Source organism: Ornithorhynchus anatinus, chromosome 3 (assembly GCF_004115215.2).
Source record: "Ornithorhynchus anatinus isolate Pmale09 chromosome 3, mOrnAna1.pri.v4, whole genome shotgun sequence".
NCBI lineage: Eukaryota > Metazoa > Chordata > Mammalia > Monotremata > Ornithorhynchidae > Ornithorhynchus > Ornithorhynchus anatinus.
In genome coordinates, this window is record NC_041730.1 from 5,442,835 (window position 1) to 5,459,990 (window position 17,156).

General features: G+C 50.7%; 1 protein-coding gene across 1 annotated transcript in view; it reads left to right on the forward strand.

Annotated features, from left to right (window-relative positions):
- The first annotated feature begins 850 nt into the window (after positions 1-850).
- OVOL1 (ovo like transcriptional repressor 1) overlaps positions 851-17,156 on the forward strand; it is a 28,007-nt gene continuing 11,701 nt past the window's right edge. The window contains exon 1 of the mRNA XM_001516285.5: positions 851-1,112. Coding sequence (XP_001516335.2) covers positions 1,013-1,112 — 100 coding nt within the window. The 5' untranslated portion in view covers positions 851-1,012. The remainder of the gene's footprint in view (positions 1,113-17,156) is intronic.

Sequence of the window (17,156 nt, forward strand, 5' to 3'; positions counted from 1 at the left end):
CGCCGGGATCCCGGGAAGACCCCCTCTCCTCCCCTCCTTTCCCCTTCCCCCCACCCCTCGGTGGGCAGAGCAGCTGAAACTGAGCCGCGGCCCGCGCCCTCCCGGGAACGTTCGACCCGTGAAACCTTCCCTTTGGCGTTTTTGCCCCCACCCCGTCCTCGTGGATCCTTGATTTTTTTTATTCCCCCTTCCTCAGTGGAAGATTTTTTTTTCTTTCCCCGTTAGAACTTGGAGGTTTTTTTCCCCTTTCCCCGTTGGAACTTGGAGATTTTTTTTCCTTTCCCCTTTGGAACTTTGAGTTTTTTTCCCCCTTTCTCCCCCGTGGAAGCTTGCTTTTTTTTCTCCCCCCCCTTGGAAACTTGAGCTTTTTTTTCTTTCCCCTGTGGAAACTTGAGGTTTTTTTCCTTTCCCCTGTGGAAATCTGAGGGTTTTTTTCCCTTTCGAAACTTGAATTGTCCCTCCCCACTTGGAAGCTTGAGTTTTTGTTCCTTACCCCCCCGTGGAATCTTGAGTGGAAACGTGAGGTTTTTCCCCCCCCCCCAGGAACTTTAAGTTTTTTTCCCTTTCCCCAGTGGAATCTTGACTTTTTTCTCCCCTTCCCCCGTGGAACCTTGAGTTGTTTCTCCCTCCTCCCGTGGAACCGTAAGTTTTTCCCTTTCCCTCGTGGAATCTTGACTCTTTTCTCCCCTTCCCCCGTGGAATCTTGAGTTGTTTTTCCTCTTCCCTCCGCGGAACCTTAAATTTTTCTCACCCCCCACCCCTGAATCCTTGAGGCTTCTTTTCTCTTTCCCCTCTGGAATTTTTTTTCTTTCCCCTTTTTCGTTTTTTCCCCTTTTTTCTTTTACCTTTTCCCGTTTTTTTTCCCTTTTCGTTCGGAGGCGGGCGGTTTGTTTTTTTTTTTTTGTCCCGGGGGCCGTTTTTACGCCCCTCCCCCGGGTCAGGGTGGGCGAGGGGATCGCCACGGAATAGGAGACCCCCTCCCCCTCGAGGGCAGAGACAGATATCTCGGAAAATGCCCCGAGCTTTCCTGGTCAAGAAACCTTGCATCTCCACCTGCAAGAGGAACTGGAGCGAGCTCCCAGACGAGGAGCGGGGAGAGATCTACGTGCCAGGTGAGTCTCCTTGGGGAACAGACAACTTGCTTTCCAAAGAAAAGATCACGGTACACAACCTGGGAGGAAAACCTTCCTATTTGGAAAAAAAAAAGAAAAGAAGCAATCCCGTTTTCTTCGCTCCAAGGGTCGGGCCCTGGAAAGCGACCTTCAAACCCGCCTCGTTTCCCTTAACTGATTTTCGCGGGATAAAAAGGGCCCCGGAGGAGCCGCGTTGCAACCGGGGAGTTTGGAGCCCCGGGGGTGTTTTGCGGCTCCGATTGCATTTTAACTTTTCCCTTGCAAGTCGAGCTCCTTTTTGTGTGTGTGTGTTTGTTTGATCTCCCGGAGGGGAGGGGGTCGGGGGTGTGGGGGCCGGAGAGGACCTGCCGTCGAGGTGACAATTCCCCACCCCCCACCTCCTCCGAGACGGTTGCAAGGCGCAGTTATGCGGAACTATTAAGCAAGTGGGTCGGATTTTTTTTTTCTGTTTTGTTTTTTTGTAATGTTTAAACAGCTCCCGGCCCCCGTTAGCCGGAGGGGGAGAGGGCGGGGAAGCCGGGAAGGAGGACAGCCATTCACAGCTCGTGGGGCTGGACAATGGGCCCCGAGGGGAGGTGAGAAAACGGACAATCGCCGCCCACCTGCTGGGAGGGGAAGGGGAGTCTCCCGGGGGGGAGACCCCCACACCCAGTTCTGTCGCTCTTAATGATGGTGGTCGGCGTTAAGCGTTTACTACGGGCCAGACACACTGTACTGAGCGCCAGGGTGGAGCCAAGCAAATCGGGTTGGAGACGGTCCCTGTCCCACATGGGGCTCCCGATCTCCATCCCCGTTTTACACAAGAGGGCCAGGAAAGTGCGTTCATTCATTCATTCATTCAGTCAGTCGTATTTATTGAGCACTTGCTGTGTGCAGAGCACTGTACTAAGCGCTTGCAAAGTCCAATTCGGCAACAGAAACAGGCCCGACCCACAACGGGCGCACAGTCTAGAAGAGGGGAGAGAGACATCGAAACAATTCAACAGGCATCAGGAATAATAATGGTGGTATTTGTTAAGCGCTTACTATGTGCCAAGCACTGTTCTAAGCGCTGGGGTGGATACAAGGTAATCAGGTTGTCCCACATGGGGCTCATGGTCTTAATCCCCATTTTACAGATGAGGGAACTGAGGCCCAAAGAAGTTGAGTGACTTGCTCAAGGTCACAAAGCAGACAAGTAGCATCAATATAAATAGAATTATAGATATATACACATCATTAGTAAAATAAATAGAATTATAAACATGTCACATATACACACATAAGTGCTGTGGGGCAGAGAGGGGGGTAGAGCAGAGGGTGCGAGTGGGGGCGATGGACGGGGTGCAGAGGAAAAGGGAGGGTTACTCCGGGAAGGCCTCCTGGAGGAGGTGAGCTTTCATGCTAGTATGGCAGATTTGAGGAGGGAGGGCATTCCAGGACAGAGGTAGGCCGTTGGCCAGGGGTCGATGGCGGGACAGGTGAGAACGAGGGAGAAGGAAGTGACCTGCCCAGGGTCACACAACAGACAAGTGGCAGAGCCGGGATTAGAACCCGTGACCTTCCGATTCCCAGTCCCACTAGACCAAAGAGGGGATGGTGCCGAGATCCACACTTTGGGGGGCGAAGAGGGGAGTCACCCAGCTTGGAAGTCAAAAATCAGTCGTATTTACTGAGCGCTTATTAGGCTTATTAGGTGCAGAGCATTGGACGAAGCACTTGGGAGAACACAATGCAACAGGTTTAGCAAATGCATTCCCTGCCCACAACGAGTTTATGGTCTAGAGGGGGAGACAGACATTAATGCGAATAGAATGAATAAGTCATTTATAATATAGAATTTAAAGTTATGTGGATAAGTGCCGGGGGGCTGGGGACAATAGCAAATGTCCAAAGGGTGGAGGTAAGGCTGGGGGAGAGCCCCCATCGCACGATAATAATAATAATAGTGGTATTTAAGTAGCGTGGTCTAGCGGATAGACCCCAGGCCTGGGAGTTAGAAGTACCTGGTTCTTATCCCGACTCCTCTACTTGTCTGCTGGGTGACCTTGGGCAAGTCGCTTCACTTCTCTGTGCCTCAGTCCTCTCATCGGTAAAATGGGGATTAAGACTGTGAGGCCCGTGTGGGACAGAGACTGCATCCAACCTGATTAACATGTATCTAACCCAGCGCTTAGAACAGTGCTTGGCTCATAGCAAGCACTTAACAAGTACTAGGATTTTAATTATTATCTTCCTGGCTTTGCAGCTTCTGCTGTGACCAGGCCCATCCGCAATCTGCCGGCCTCCATTTACCTCCTGAGTGACGGGGAGAGCCCCCTCATACACACCCCAAATCTTGTCCTCTCAACCCCGCAGAGGAAGAAGGAATCCCTTCCTTTGAGGTTTCCTCTGTCGGCCATGGAGGGTTCAGGTGGTAAGAAAGTTATTTTTCAAGGAAGCCACCCAACGGGATGGCAGGAACCAGGCACCAGGTCGGGGAAGCCGGTGTTTAGAGGTTATTTTGGGAGGAAGCCTCAAATGACATCACTCTGATTTTGAGTGACTAATCCATGCAGCGTCTTGACACCTTATAGATGCTTGTATCTGGGAGTGAGTGTGTGTGCGTGTTTGTTTACCTTTTAGTAGGGTGGTGGGGTCTTCTACAACCTTCCTGGCTCAACTCAGGCTCAGTACAACTCTTGTACTCTCTAACAAGCGCTTAGTACAGTGCTCGGCACACAGTAAGCACTCAGTAAGTACCATTGATTGATTGTAAGCTCGATGGGGCAGGGAACGTGTCTGCTAATTCTGTTGCATCTCAAGCGCTTAGTAAAGTGCTTTGCACATAGTAAGCGCTCAGTAAATATCGTTGCTTGATTGATTGACACAATGAGTCGGGTTCCTGTGGCCAAAGCACTGAGTAAATCGGGGACCGAGAGAATAAATGGATGCATAGCCGGATGATGGATAGAGTCAGTCAAGTCATATTTATTGAGCATTTACTGTGTGCAGAGCACTCTACTGTGCACTTGAGTGAGTCCAATTCAACAGAGTTGATAGACATGTACCCTGCCTAGAACGAGCTTACAGTCTAGAGGAGTCGATCAGTAGTATTTATTGAGCGCTTACTGTGTGCAGAGCGCTGTACTAAGTGCTTGGGAGAGTTGTTTTGAGTCTACATTGAGGCAGGAGACTCCATGGAAGTCTTTGGGAGAGCACACGATAACAGAGGTGGTAGACACATTCCCTGCCCGCAGAGAGAGTACAGTCCAGAGGGGGGAAGCAGGATAGAGCACGGGCCTGGTCATGGGTTCTAATTCCAGCTCCACTACTTGTTTGCTCTGTGGCCTTGGGCAAGTCGCTTCACTTCTGTGTCGTAGTTCCCTCATCTGTAAAATGGGGGTGAAGACTGTGAGCCCCATGTGGGACAGGGACTGTGTCCAACCTGATTTGCTCATATCCACCCCAGCACTTAGTACAGTGCCTGACACATAGTAAGCACTTAACAAGTATCTCAATTATTATTATTATTAGCAGTATACCCTGCTTGTCTCGTTATGGCCGTAGCTGGAGAGGTGATTAAGCAGCTTCCAGGGTCCCTTGGCGTGGCCCAAGTGAGGCAGGAAAACAGTCAGGGTTGGGAGTCAGGGAGCCTGCTAGACGAGGCGGGGGTGACAGACAGGTCACACGGAAAGAGCAGCGTGGCCTAGTGGATAAAGCCCGGGCCTCGGAGTCAGAAGGGCCTGGCTTCTAACCCCGGTTCTGCCACATGTCTGCTGTATGACCTTGGGCAAGTCACTTCACTTCTCTGGGCCTCAGTTCCCTCATCTGTAAAGTGGGGATGAAGCGTGTGAGCCCCATGGGGGGACAGGGATTGGGGCTAACCTGATTAACTTGTATCTTCCCCAGCTCTTAGAACAGTGCTTCGCACATAGTAAGCCCTTAACAAGTACTATAATTAGTATTATTTACACAGCTTTTCTCTGATTCACTTGGCCCGTTCAGAGGTTCTGGAAAGCAATTTCAGATCTCCAGCAGTCCAAAAGACTGTGTGTGTATGGGGGGAAATGATAGTAGAGCCCCTGTTGCTTGAACCCCAGGTGGAAAAGAATGCAGGCAGATCACAGGAGGAAATGATCCATATGGGATTTGTCACCAGGGTCCGCTGGGGTCCCCTCTGTTCCTGGGGTCCTAGTGTTCTGTCTGAAACCCCTCTCTGAAACCCCTCTCCCCGCTCCCTCGGGTTCCCGAAGGAAACCCAAGGGCTTTTTTTTCGTTCAGTGCTTACTGGGTGCCAGGCTAAGCGCTTGGTTTATTGTTAGTTATATTGTACTCTCCTATGCTCTTAGTACCGTGCTCTGCACACTGTAAGCGCTCAGTAAATACAATTGACTGACTTGCTACAAGCTTATGAGGTTGGACGCCGTCCCCTTTCTCCCCCCAGGGGCTCGCAGCCTTAATCCCCATTTTCCAAAATGAGGGAAGAGAGAAGGGAAGTGTCTTGCCCAAGGTCACATAGCAGCATCACACAAGTGGCAGAGCCAGGATGAGAAGCCAGGTCCTTCTGACTTCCAGGCCCGGGCTCTAGCCACTAGGCTACGCCGATTTCCGGCCCGCTCCCTCCTGCTCCCTAGATTGTACTTTACTTCCTGCTTCTCCGCTCTTTCTGTGATCCGATCCACCCAGATCGGACTGTGTGGTAAAGGTGAGCCAGACGGCGCCCGTTCAACGTACAGTTATTTTTAGTTGGATTTCAGATCCCGCATCGGCAGCGGATCAGGAGTCGACTTTGTACGAGGGACGGAAGTTCCGCCGGCTCCAGCCGTTTGCCTTTGGCGGGGTCCTTGGGGTGTTCCCAGCCTAGGACCGGGAGGTGGGGGGAGCCTGTGAGGGTGGGGGAGTTTGGAGGGGGATGCAGGGGTGAGAAGGTTAAAGAACGATGAGGAGCTAGACCCCGGGCCTGGGAGTCAGAAGGACCTGGTTTCTAATTTTGGCTCCGCCACTTCTCTGCTGGGTGACCTTGGTCAAGCCACTTCCCATCTCTGGGTCTCAGCGCCCTCATCTGTGAAATGGGGATTAAGAGTGTGAACCCCTCGGGGGACAGGGACTGTATCCAACCTGATTAACTTGTATCTCTCCCAGCACTTAGAACAGTGTTTGGCACACAGTAAGTGCTTAACAAGTACCGTAATTATTATTATTATCACGGGGCGACCTTGGGCAAGTCCCTTCCCTTCTCCGGGCCTCGGTTTCCTCAATTGCAAAATGCAGATTCAATACTTGTTCTCCCGCCTACTTTGACCGTGAGCCCCAGCTGGGACAGGGACTGTGTCCAACTTGATTATCTTGTATCTACCCCAGTTTTTAGAGCAGTGCTTAGTGGAAAGCGCACAGGCTTGAGAGTCAGAGGTCGTGGATTCTGATCCCGCCTCCACCACTTATCAGCTGTGTGACTTTGGGGTAAGTCACTTAACATCTGTGCCTCAGTTACCTCATCTATAAAATGGGGATTAAGACTGTGAGCCCCACGTGAGACAACCTGGCTACCTTGTATCTACTCCAGCACTTAGACCAGTGCTTGGCACATAGTAAGCGTTTAACAAACATAGTAAGCATTTAACAAATACCAGAATTACGATTATTATTATTACATAGTAAGTGCTTCAAAAATACCATTTAAAGAAAAAAAGAGAGAGGTTCTTGGTCTGTGGAACTATAACCTCAGTGCTCGGTGCCTTCTCTGGCAGTGGGGCAGGGTGGGGGAAGGGAAGGGGAAGTATCTCGCTCCTTCCCAATGTCCCCTGCTTGGGTCATTCCATCTCAAGCCAACCATGACCCCGGTGGCTCTCTGGGCACGTTTTGTCCTCCTCCCCTCCCCCTTTCCTCCGACCCCTGTGGGCGCATAGCCCGTTGTGAGCGCTGACCCTCTTCCCAGTGGGTGGGGATCTAGGAAGGACTAAGAAATGCTAAAAATAATGTTGGTATTTGTTAAGCGCTTACTATGTGCCGAACACTGTTCTAAGCGCTGGGGTAGACATAGGGGAATCAGGTTGTCCCACGTGGGGCTCACAGTCTTAATCCCCATTTTACAGATGAGGGAACTGAGGCACAGAGAAGTTAAGTGACTTGCCCACAGTCACACAGCCGACAAGTGGCAGAGCTGGGATTCGAACTCATGAGCCCTGACTCCAAAGCCCGTGCTCTTTCCACTGAGCCATGCTGCTAAAAACCTTCCAATCCACCCAACGATCCATTATTGAGCATTTATTGAGTGCTTACTGCATGCGGAGCACTGGACTAAGCGCTTGGGAGAGTACAGTGTAACATTCATTCATTCAATCATAATTATTGAGTGCTTACTGTGTGCCGAGCACTGACACATTTAAGTCTTCCAACCCGGTGGAACCTGGTGCTATCTCTTGGGGCACAGGAGGAGAAACGGAGGTGCAGACCTAACCTCAGGATAATAATAATAATGTTTGTTAAGCATTTACTATATGTCAAGGAGTAGGTGCAAGCTAATCAGGTTGGACACAGTCCCTGTCCCACATGGGGCTCCCAGTCTTCACCCCCATTTTTCAGATGAGAGCCCAGAGAAGTGAAGTGACTGGCCCACGGCCACACAGCGGACAAATGACAGAGCTGGGATTAGAACGCAGGTTCTTCTGATTCCTCGATCTGAGCTCTACCCGTTAGTCCACAAGACCCCCAAGCCCCTCGGCCGTACCATTGCCGTGTTTGACCAGTGTTTCCTCCAGCCCAGAACCCCCCCCTCCCTCCGGCGACAACGAGATGCTGGAAGGAACAGCTCCTGCTCAGTCCCCCCGCTGTCACGATGACACTATCCTCCAACTCGAGTCAGGGACGGAACCTCCAAGTCCAAAAAGTTTCCCTCCCCCTGGGCTTAGAATTTGACCACGAGGACCTTCTCTTCTCCCAAGCTACCAGTTAGAGCCCAGGCCTTGAGACAACGAGCGGCAAGACGGGTTAGTAACCAGAGTAAGAGGGGGAAGAGAAAAAACCGGATTTCTCTCTGAAACGGCCCAACCCAAGGAGTGCATTGAGTTACGGCTGTGCTGACTTCTCCCCTGTTATGTCAATATTGGCTCTGGGGTAATCGTGGTTTCTGTAGGGAGAATCCGGGCAGTTGAATCCAAAAGGAAAACCCATTCTCTAGAATGGAAGGGAGAAGAGAGATCTAGGAACAGCCGTGGAAACTGATCTGTTGCCAAGTAAATGTATAACTTTGAAAGGGATAGGAGGCCTTGAAGCATTCATTCATTCATTCATTCATGCAGTTGTATTTATTGAGCACTTACTCTGTGCTGAGCACTGTACTAAGTGCTTGGGAAAGTACAGTGCAACAATGAACAGTGACATTCCCTGCCCACAATGAGCTCACAGTCTAGAGAGGGGGAGGCAGACATCGATACGAGTAAACAAAATGACAGAATATAAGTTGTGTGGGGCTGGAAGGGGGGAAGAGCAAAGGGAGCAAGCCAGGGTGATGCAGAAGGGAGTGGGAGATGAGGAAAAGTGGGGCTCAGTCTGGGAAGGCCTCTTGGAGGAGGAGATGTGCCTTCAATAAGCAGTGTGGTCTAATGGATAGAGCTTGGGCCTGGGAGTCAGAAGGACCTGGGTTCTAATGCCGGCTTGGTCGCTTGCCTTTTGTGTGACCTCAGCAAGTCGCTTCACTTCTCTGGACTTCCTTTGCCTCATATGTAAAATGGCAATTAAGACAGCGAGCCCTATGTAGGACAGGAATTGTATCCCACCTGATTAGCTTGCGCCCAGCGTTTACTACAATGCTTGGCACATAGTAAGCGCTTAACAAATACCATTAAAAAAATGGAGGGCAACTTGAGGTCGGAGGGTACAGAAAGAGGTGATAATGATGGTTTTTAATGAAGCCTGTATGAAGTGCTAAGCACTTTGCTAAGCACTAGAATAATAATTATTGCGGTATTTGTCAAGGCGCTTACTCTGCAGCTCGCACTGTACTAAGCACCTGGACAGATATAGAGTAATCAGACTGGCCACGCTCCACCCACGGCTCAATCCAAGTGGGAGGGAGAATAGATATTTTATAGATGAGGAGACTCAGGCATGGAGAAGGTAATCGACTTGCCCAAGGTCACACAGCAGGTAGTGAACAGAGCCAGGATTAGAACCCAGATCCTCAGACTCCCAGGGTTTTGCTCCGTCCACGAGGCCACACACTGCTTCTCAGCCCTGGGGTAGAAATAATCCAATCAGATCTCTGGCTCACGCAGGACTCACGGTCAAAGAGTGAGGGAGAATGGGCACTTCATTCTCATTTTACAGAAGAGGAAACTGAGGAGAGGTGAAGTGACTCGTCCCAGGTCATGCAGCAGAAATGAAATGACTCATCCCGGGTCACGCAGCAGGCGAGCAGCAGTGCCGGGATTAGGTCTCTGGGCTCCTGAAACCCAGGCCTGGGCTCTTAACACTAGGCTGGCCCTCTCCTAGGCCACCCTGTTGATATTAATAATAATAATAATGATAATAGTTATGGTATTTGTTAAGCGCTTACTATATGCCAGGCACTGTACTAGGTGCTGGGGTGGATACAAGCAAATTGGATTGGACACAGTCCCTGTCATTCATTCATTCAATAGTATTTATTGAGCGCTTACTATGTGCAGAGCACTGTACTAAGCGCTTGAAATGTACAGTTTGGCAACAGATAGAGACTGACTCACAGCCTAAATGGCCCCTGTGGGGCTCACAGTCTCAGTCCCCATTTTACAGATGAGGTGACTGAGGCCCAGACAAATGAAGTGACTTGCCCAAGGTCACACAGCAGACAAGTGGTGGATCGGAATTAGAACCCATGACCTTCTGACTCCTAGGCCCATGCTTTATCCACTACGCCATGCTGCTGCTTCTTTGTGCTTGACTGGTGACAGTGCTCTACACAGAGTAAGCACTCTAATAATAATTATGGTATTTGTTAAGCGCTTACTATGTGTCAAGTACTGTTCTAAGCGCTGGGGTGGATACGAGGTAATCAGGTTGGACACCGTCCCTGTCCCTCATGAAGCTCACACTCTTCATCCCCATTTTACAGATGAAGGAACTGAGGCACAGAGTAGATACCATTGATTGATTGCTTGATTGATTGAGGCCTTGGCCTGAGACAGGGCCTAATGTCCAGAGGTGGTGGCATAGGTGGTGACATTAGTAAGTAAAAGTAGCAGCAGAAGTATTCCAGCACTTAGTACAGTGCCTGGCACATAGTAAGCGCTTAACAAATACCATCATTATTATTACTATCATTAAATTACTCATCGGTTCATATCCTTGTCTGTCTTCCCCTCTAGACTGTAAGCTCATTATGGGCAGGGAACGTGTCTGCCAATTCTGCCGGATTGGACTCTCCCAAGTGCTTTGTACAGTGCTCTGCACATAATGAACGCTCCGGAAATGCCAGTGATTGATTTATGTGGTGCACTGGGCTGGTGCCAGTGATTGATTTATGTGTGGTGCAGTGGGCTGTACTAGGCGCTTGGGAAATACAGAATAACAAAGTGATTCGTTTCCACAGGGAGCTTCCACTCTAATAGGGAAGACAAACGGAAAAATATTTACAGCTCCATTGGATGTACATATTTGTAATTTATTTATTCATATTAATGTCCGTCCCCGCCCAAGACTATAAACTCAGTGTGGTTAGGGGATGTGTCTGTTGTTACAGCGTACTCTCCCAAGCGCTTAGTACAGTGCTCTGCACACAGGAAGTGCTCAACAAATACAAATGAATCAATGAATGGATAAAATAAATCAATAGAGATAATAATAATAATTGTGGTATTTGTTAAGCGCTTACTGTGTGCCAGGCATTTTACTGGGGTAGGAAGTTGGGTTGGACACAGTTCCTGTCCCACATTGGGTTCACAGTCTTAATCCCCATTTTGCAGATGAGGTAACCGAGGCCTAGAGAAGTGAAGTGACTTGCCCAGGGTCACCCAGGAGGCAAGTGGCGGAGCCAGGATTATAACCTTCCTGGTTTCCAGGTCCGGGCTCTATCCACTAAGCCTGCTTCCCTTTTCATCTCAGTAGGAGCGAGGAGTAAGAAGGATGGCCACCCCCATCTCCTGGCTGAAATGCCGGTTAACTCATTCATTCAGTCAGTCATATTTATTGAGTGCTTACTCTGTGCAGAGCGCTGTACTAAGCACTTGAGAGAGTCCAGTATAACAATAAACAGATACATTCCCTGTCCACAAGCTGCAGTGCTCAAACCCTGCCCCCTTCGTGGAATCTGGCCTTTGAAATGGAGTGGGATCAAGTAATCAGTGGTATTTATTGAGCACTTCCTGTGTGCCGAGCACTGTACTGAATGCTTGGGAGAGTCCAGTACAGTAGAATCAACGGATACGTTCCCTGCCCATAAGGAGCTTACAGTCTAGAGGGGGATCTCTCTTGGACCCTTAAATCTTCTCCCCTTCCTGGGTCTCAGTCTGCCCCAGGCCCAACCAGGCAAAGACAGTTGGGTACCAGGGAGCACTAGCCCATCTTGGAGTTAGCCCAGCCCCTCTAATAACTGTGGTATCTGTTAAGTGCTTACTATGTGCCAAGCACTGTTCTAAGTACTGGGGTAGATGCGGGGTAATCAGGTCGGACACAGTCCCTGTCCCACATGAGGCTCATAGTTTTAATCCCCATTTTCCAGATGAGGTAACCGAGGCACAGAGCAGTTAAGTGACTTGCCTAAGGTCACAGAGCAGATGTGTGGCGGAGCTGGGATTAGAACCCACGTCCTCTGACCTCCAGGCCCAGGCTCTTCTCACAGACTAAGTTCACTGTGGGCAAGGAGTGTGTCCGTTTTTTGTTGTATTGTACTCGCTCAAGTGCATAGTATAGTGCTGTGCACACAGTAAGTGCTCAATAAATATGATCAAATTAATTAATTAATGTAACAAGCCCTGGATTGCAGTCAACTGGGTAGCACAGGATTCCCTCTTTTGAGGGGGTGGCAGGGGATCATTGTTAATGCGTCGCAGAGGCTCTTGGAGTCAGCCTCATTGTGGGCAGGGAGCAGCGTGGCCTAGGGGCTAGAGCCCGGGCCTGGGAGCCAGAAAGACCCGGGTTCTAATCCTGGCACCTCCACTTGTCCGCTGTGTGACCTTGGGCAAGCCACTTCACTTCTCTGGGCCCTCAGCTAGCTCATCTGTAAAACGGGGATGAAAACTACGAGCCCCGTGTGGGACGGGGACTGTTGTCCAACCTGATTATCTTGTATCTACCCCAGCGCTTAGTGCCGTGCCTGGCACATAGTCAGCGCTTAGCAAACACCCCAATTATACTGTTGTGTGGTAACAATAATAATAATATTAATGATGGCATCTGTTAAGCGCTTCCTATGTGTCAAGCACAGTTCTGAGCGCTGGGGTAGGTCTAAGCTAATCAGGTTGGACCCAGTCGCTGTCCTATATGGGGCTCCCATTCTTAATCCCCATTATACAGCTAAGGTAACTGAGGCCCAGAGCAGCGAAGTCACTTGCCCAAGGTCACACAGCAGACCAGCGGCAGAGCCGGGATACGCTCCCAATCATTTAGTACAGCCCTGCCCCCCGTAAGCACTCAACAGCATGGCGTAGTGGATAGAACCTGGGCCTGGGAGTCAGAAGGGCAACACTTCTAATCCTGACTCCATCACTTGTCTGCTGCGTGATCTTGAGCAAGTTACTTCACTTCTCTGGGCCTCAGTCACCTCACCTGGAAAATGGGGGTTGAGACCGTGAGCCCAACGTGGGACAGGGACTGAGTCCAACCGGATTTGCTCGTATCCACCCCAGCGCTTAGTATGGTACCTGGGACATAGTAAGTGCTTAACAGATGCCATAATTGTTATTATCGATTGACAGCACGAAGGGCAGACCAGGAGGCCCCAGATTCCAGCCCCGCGTCCCGGCTGTCCCCCACGCCCTGACGGGGGTGGACGGCGGGGGTGGCACTGAGCCGGGCTGGCACGGCGCCGCTCCCTCTCCGTGGGCGGGTGATGAGCGGACAGGGCGGACGGGGCAGCCGCCGCTTCGCCGGAAGCTGGTAATTAGGGGCCCGGGCCCCGCCCCGCCCCCGCCGCCACCGCCCGAGCAGAGAGACCCGACCTGTTCTGTTTCCTGCCTCCCGGGTTCGGCCGCCCCCGGGACACGCTTCAGAGCCGCACACCCACGTCACGCACCCCTCGCCGCTCCGGTCCACTCACTCGCTCACTCAGACATTTATGGAGCAGTGCTCTGCGCAGAGCACTGGACTAAACGCTTGGGAGAGGACGACGATAGCTTGTCCCTCTAGACTGGAAGCTCACTGTGGGCAGGGAATGTGTCTGTTGATTGTTGTATTATACTTACTATACCCAACAAGCGCTCAATAATACGATTCAATGAATAATAATAATCATGGGGATACTTGTTAAGTGCTATGTTCCAAGCACTGTTCTAAGCACTGGGGCAGATACAAGTTAAGCGGGTTGGACACAGTCCCTGTCCCACATGGGGCTCACATTCTAAATTCCCCATTTGACAGATGAGGAGACTGAGGCCCAGAGATGCTAAGTGATTTGAACAGTAATAATAATAGTAACTGTGGAATTGTTGAGGGTTTATTATGCCCCAGACACTGTGCTAAGTGCTGGGTACAAGGACATTTGGGTTGGACAAAGACCTGGTCCCATGTGGGGCTCACAGTCTCAATCCCCATTTTACAGATGAGGTGACTGAGGCCCAGAGAAGTGAAGTGACTTTCCCAAGGTCACACAACAGGGAAGTGGCAGAGCCGAGACTAGAACTCAGGTCCTTCTGACTTTCAGGTCTGGGCTCTATCCATTACAACTTGCGTTCCCTGCCCACAGTGAGCCGACAGTCCAGAGGGGAAGATAAACATTAATGGAAATAAATAATATAATAGACATGTTAGCGGGGAGAAGGTGGACCGGTTGGATGGGAGGGAGAGGAGACGCTCCCCACCCCCATCCCCACCCCCAATTCTTTGCATTCTTGGGCCAAAGCACCCCAGCCCGCGCAGAGTTCAGACTCTTGGAAGACGCAGCAGAGGAAGTCTACAGTCCTTCTAGACTGGAAGCTCGTTATGGAACCGATCTGCTGTTTCTGTTGTATTGGACTCAAGCGCTTAGTACAGTGCTCTGCCCATTGTAAGCACCCAAAAAACAGAATTGATTGATTGAGGGGAGTCAATTGAGGGGAGTCCCTCAGTTCCGGCATTATTCCAGCGTGGGTGGTTTGGAGCTGAGGATGAGAGCCCTCGAATGAGTTCATGAAAATAATGGTAATAATTGTAGTATTTGTTTAGTCCTTTCTACATGCCAGGCACTGTTCTAAACGCTGGGATAGATACAGGATAATTAGGTCTCACAGTCCCCTATCTCCGTAGGGCTCACAGTCTCAGTTGGAAGGAGGTTGTTGTGGGCAGGGAAAGTGTCTGTTTATCGTTGTGTTGGACTCTCTCAAGCGCTTTAGTACAGTGTTGGGCATACAGTAAGCGCGCAATATATACAATTGAATGTATGAATCTCCATGTAATTATTCTCCCAACGGAGAAGAATTCTCCCCAAGTAGCAGCTAACAGAATCCTAGTTCTTCTCCCCGAGTAACAGCTAACAGAATCCTAGTGGTTGCAGGGAAATGAAGACGGGAGTTTGGTGGGGAATCAGTGGTATTTATTGAGCACTTACTGTGTGTAGAGCACTGTACTAAGCACTTGGGAGAGTACAGTATAACAGAATTGGTAGACACATTCCCTGCCCACAATGAGATTCCACATCGTGGCCTGGGGACCTCTTGAACAACCAACCGAAGACCTGACCGGTGCCATCTGGGCATCGGAAACGAGGCCAATGCTAATTGTCAAGCACTTACTATGTGCCAAGCACTCTACCAAGCTCTGAGTTACATAGAAGATCATCAGGTTGGACACAGCCCCTGTCCCCCATAAGACTCCTTCATTTTCCAGAGGAGGGCACTGAGGCCCAGAGAAGGGAAGCGACTTGCCCAAGGTCCTACAGCAGACGAGGAACGGAGTCGGGATTAGAACCCCGCTCCCTCTAACTCCCAGGCCTGGTGTCTTTCCACCAGGCCTCTCCGTTCTTCCTCTGGACTCTGGACTGTCCTCCCTCTGGTAAACTGCTCCACGGGGACTGAAACCAAAAGTGTTCTGAGGGAAAACGGGGGCCCTTCGGAACTGGGATCCTATCTCTGGCCCTTCCCCGGAACCTGGAGGTGGGGAGACTCAGGGCCTCGGAGACAAGGTCGGGCCAGGGAGCGGGTGAATCAGCCAGTGGAATGAGGTGGCTTATTAAAGCCCGCTGGGACGCCAGTAGAACGGGTTCTGGGCGGTTGGGTGAATTATGCTCCCTGTCAGACGACTCTTGTGTTTTGAGGGGGCGAGGACGGGGGCCTTCCCTGAAACCTCAGCGCTTTAGAATTCTCTCTTCCTCCCCTTTCCCCGCCTTGCTCCCTATTTCTCTCGCTCTTATTCGATCCTTCCGGTCGATCCCTTTCCCCCCTGCTCCTCAAGCCCCCTCATAGGGGACTCTCCCCATTGGGAAGAAGCAATACCCCCTCAGGCTGTGCTATACTATAACTGTACTTGGGTGATCCCTGCCCTCAAGGATCGGTCAATCAGTTGTATTTATTGAGTGCTTACTGTGTGCCCAGCACTGTACTAAGCGCAAGGAAGAGTACAATACAAATGCAGATATGTTCCCTGTCCACATCCAGTTTACAGTCTAGAGCGGGGAGAGAGATGTTAATAGAAATAAATTACAGAAAGGCATGTAAGTGCTGTGGAGCTGACAATAAAATCTCTCTGGGAGGAAGACAGGCATTACAATCACTGCCGGGTAGGGGAAGTGGCAGAGGATGGGGCTTTGGGTGTTCATTTTGGGGATGGGGAGGGTATCAAAGGGCTTCGGAGGGCCAGACTGAAGAGGCCATGGAGAAGGTGGGGAGATGAAAGGTTAGTCAGGGAAGCCTCATGGAGGAGATGGGCTTTTAAAAGGCGGACCCTGTGGACTGGCCACCCCACCCGCCTACCAGTTGATGATGGTATTTGTTAAGCGCTTACTGTGTGCCGAGCATTGTTCTAAGCACTGGAGTAGAAACAAGGTAATCAGCTTGTCCCACATGGCGCTCACAGTCTTAATCCCATTTTTACAGATGAGATAACTGAGGGACAGAGAAGGTAAGTGACTTGCCCAGAGTCACACAGCGGACAAGTGGCAGAGCCGGGATTAGAACCCAGACCTCCCAAGCCTATGCTCTTTCCACGCTTACTATGCGACAAGCTCTGGGGTGGATACAAGCTAATCTGGTTGGACACAGTCCCTGTCCCACATGGGGCTCCCACTCTTCATCCCCATTTTCTAGATGAGGGAACTGAGGCACAGAGAAGTGAAGTCACTTGCCTAAATTCACCCGGCAGACAAGTGGCGGAGCCGGGATTAGATCGCAGGTCTTTCTGACTCCCGGGCCCGGGCTCTAGCTACTAGGCTACGCGGCTTCCCTTTCATACCGATATGTCAAGTCGCCCCTCTCCCCTCTCTTCCCCGCTCCACCAGTGTGTGGCTGTTGGATTTGAGAGATGGCGGGTGGAATCTCTAGACCGTAAACTCGTGGGCAGGGAATGCATTGGCCAACTGTGTTGGGTTGTCCTCTCCTAAGTGTTTAGTACAGTGCTCTGCACGCAGTAATGATGACAGGCTTTCCCAGACTTAGCCCCTCCTTTCCTCTTCTCCCACTCCCTTCTGCGTTGCCCTGACTTGCTCCCTTCGTTCTTCCCCCCTCCCAGCCCCACAGCACTTAGGTAGATATCTGTAATTTATTTATTTGTATTGATGTCTCGTCTCCCCTCTCTAGACCGTAAGCTCGTTGTGGGCAGGGAATGTGTCTGTTTATAGTTGTCCTCTCCCGAGGGCTTAGTCCAGTGCCCCGCACATGGTAAGCGCTCAATAAATACGACCAAACGAATGAAAGGTGGCGACACAGGGCTTGGGAGTCCTCGGAAGACAAAGTGTTTTCC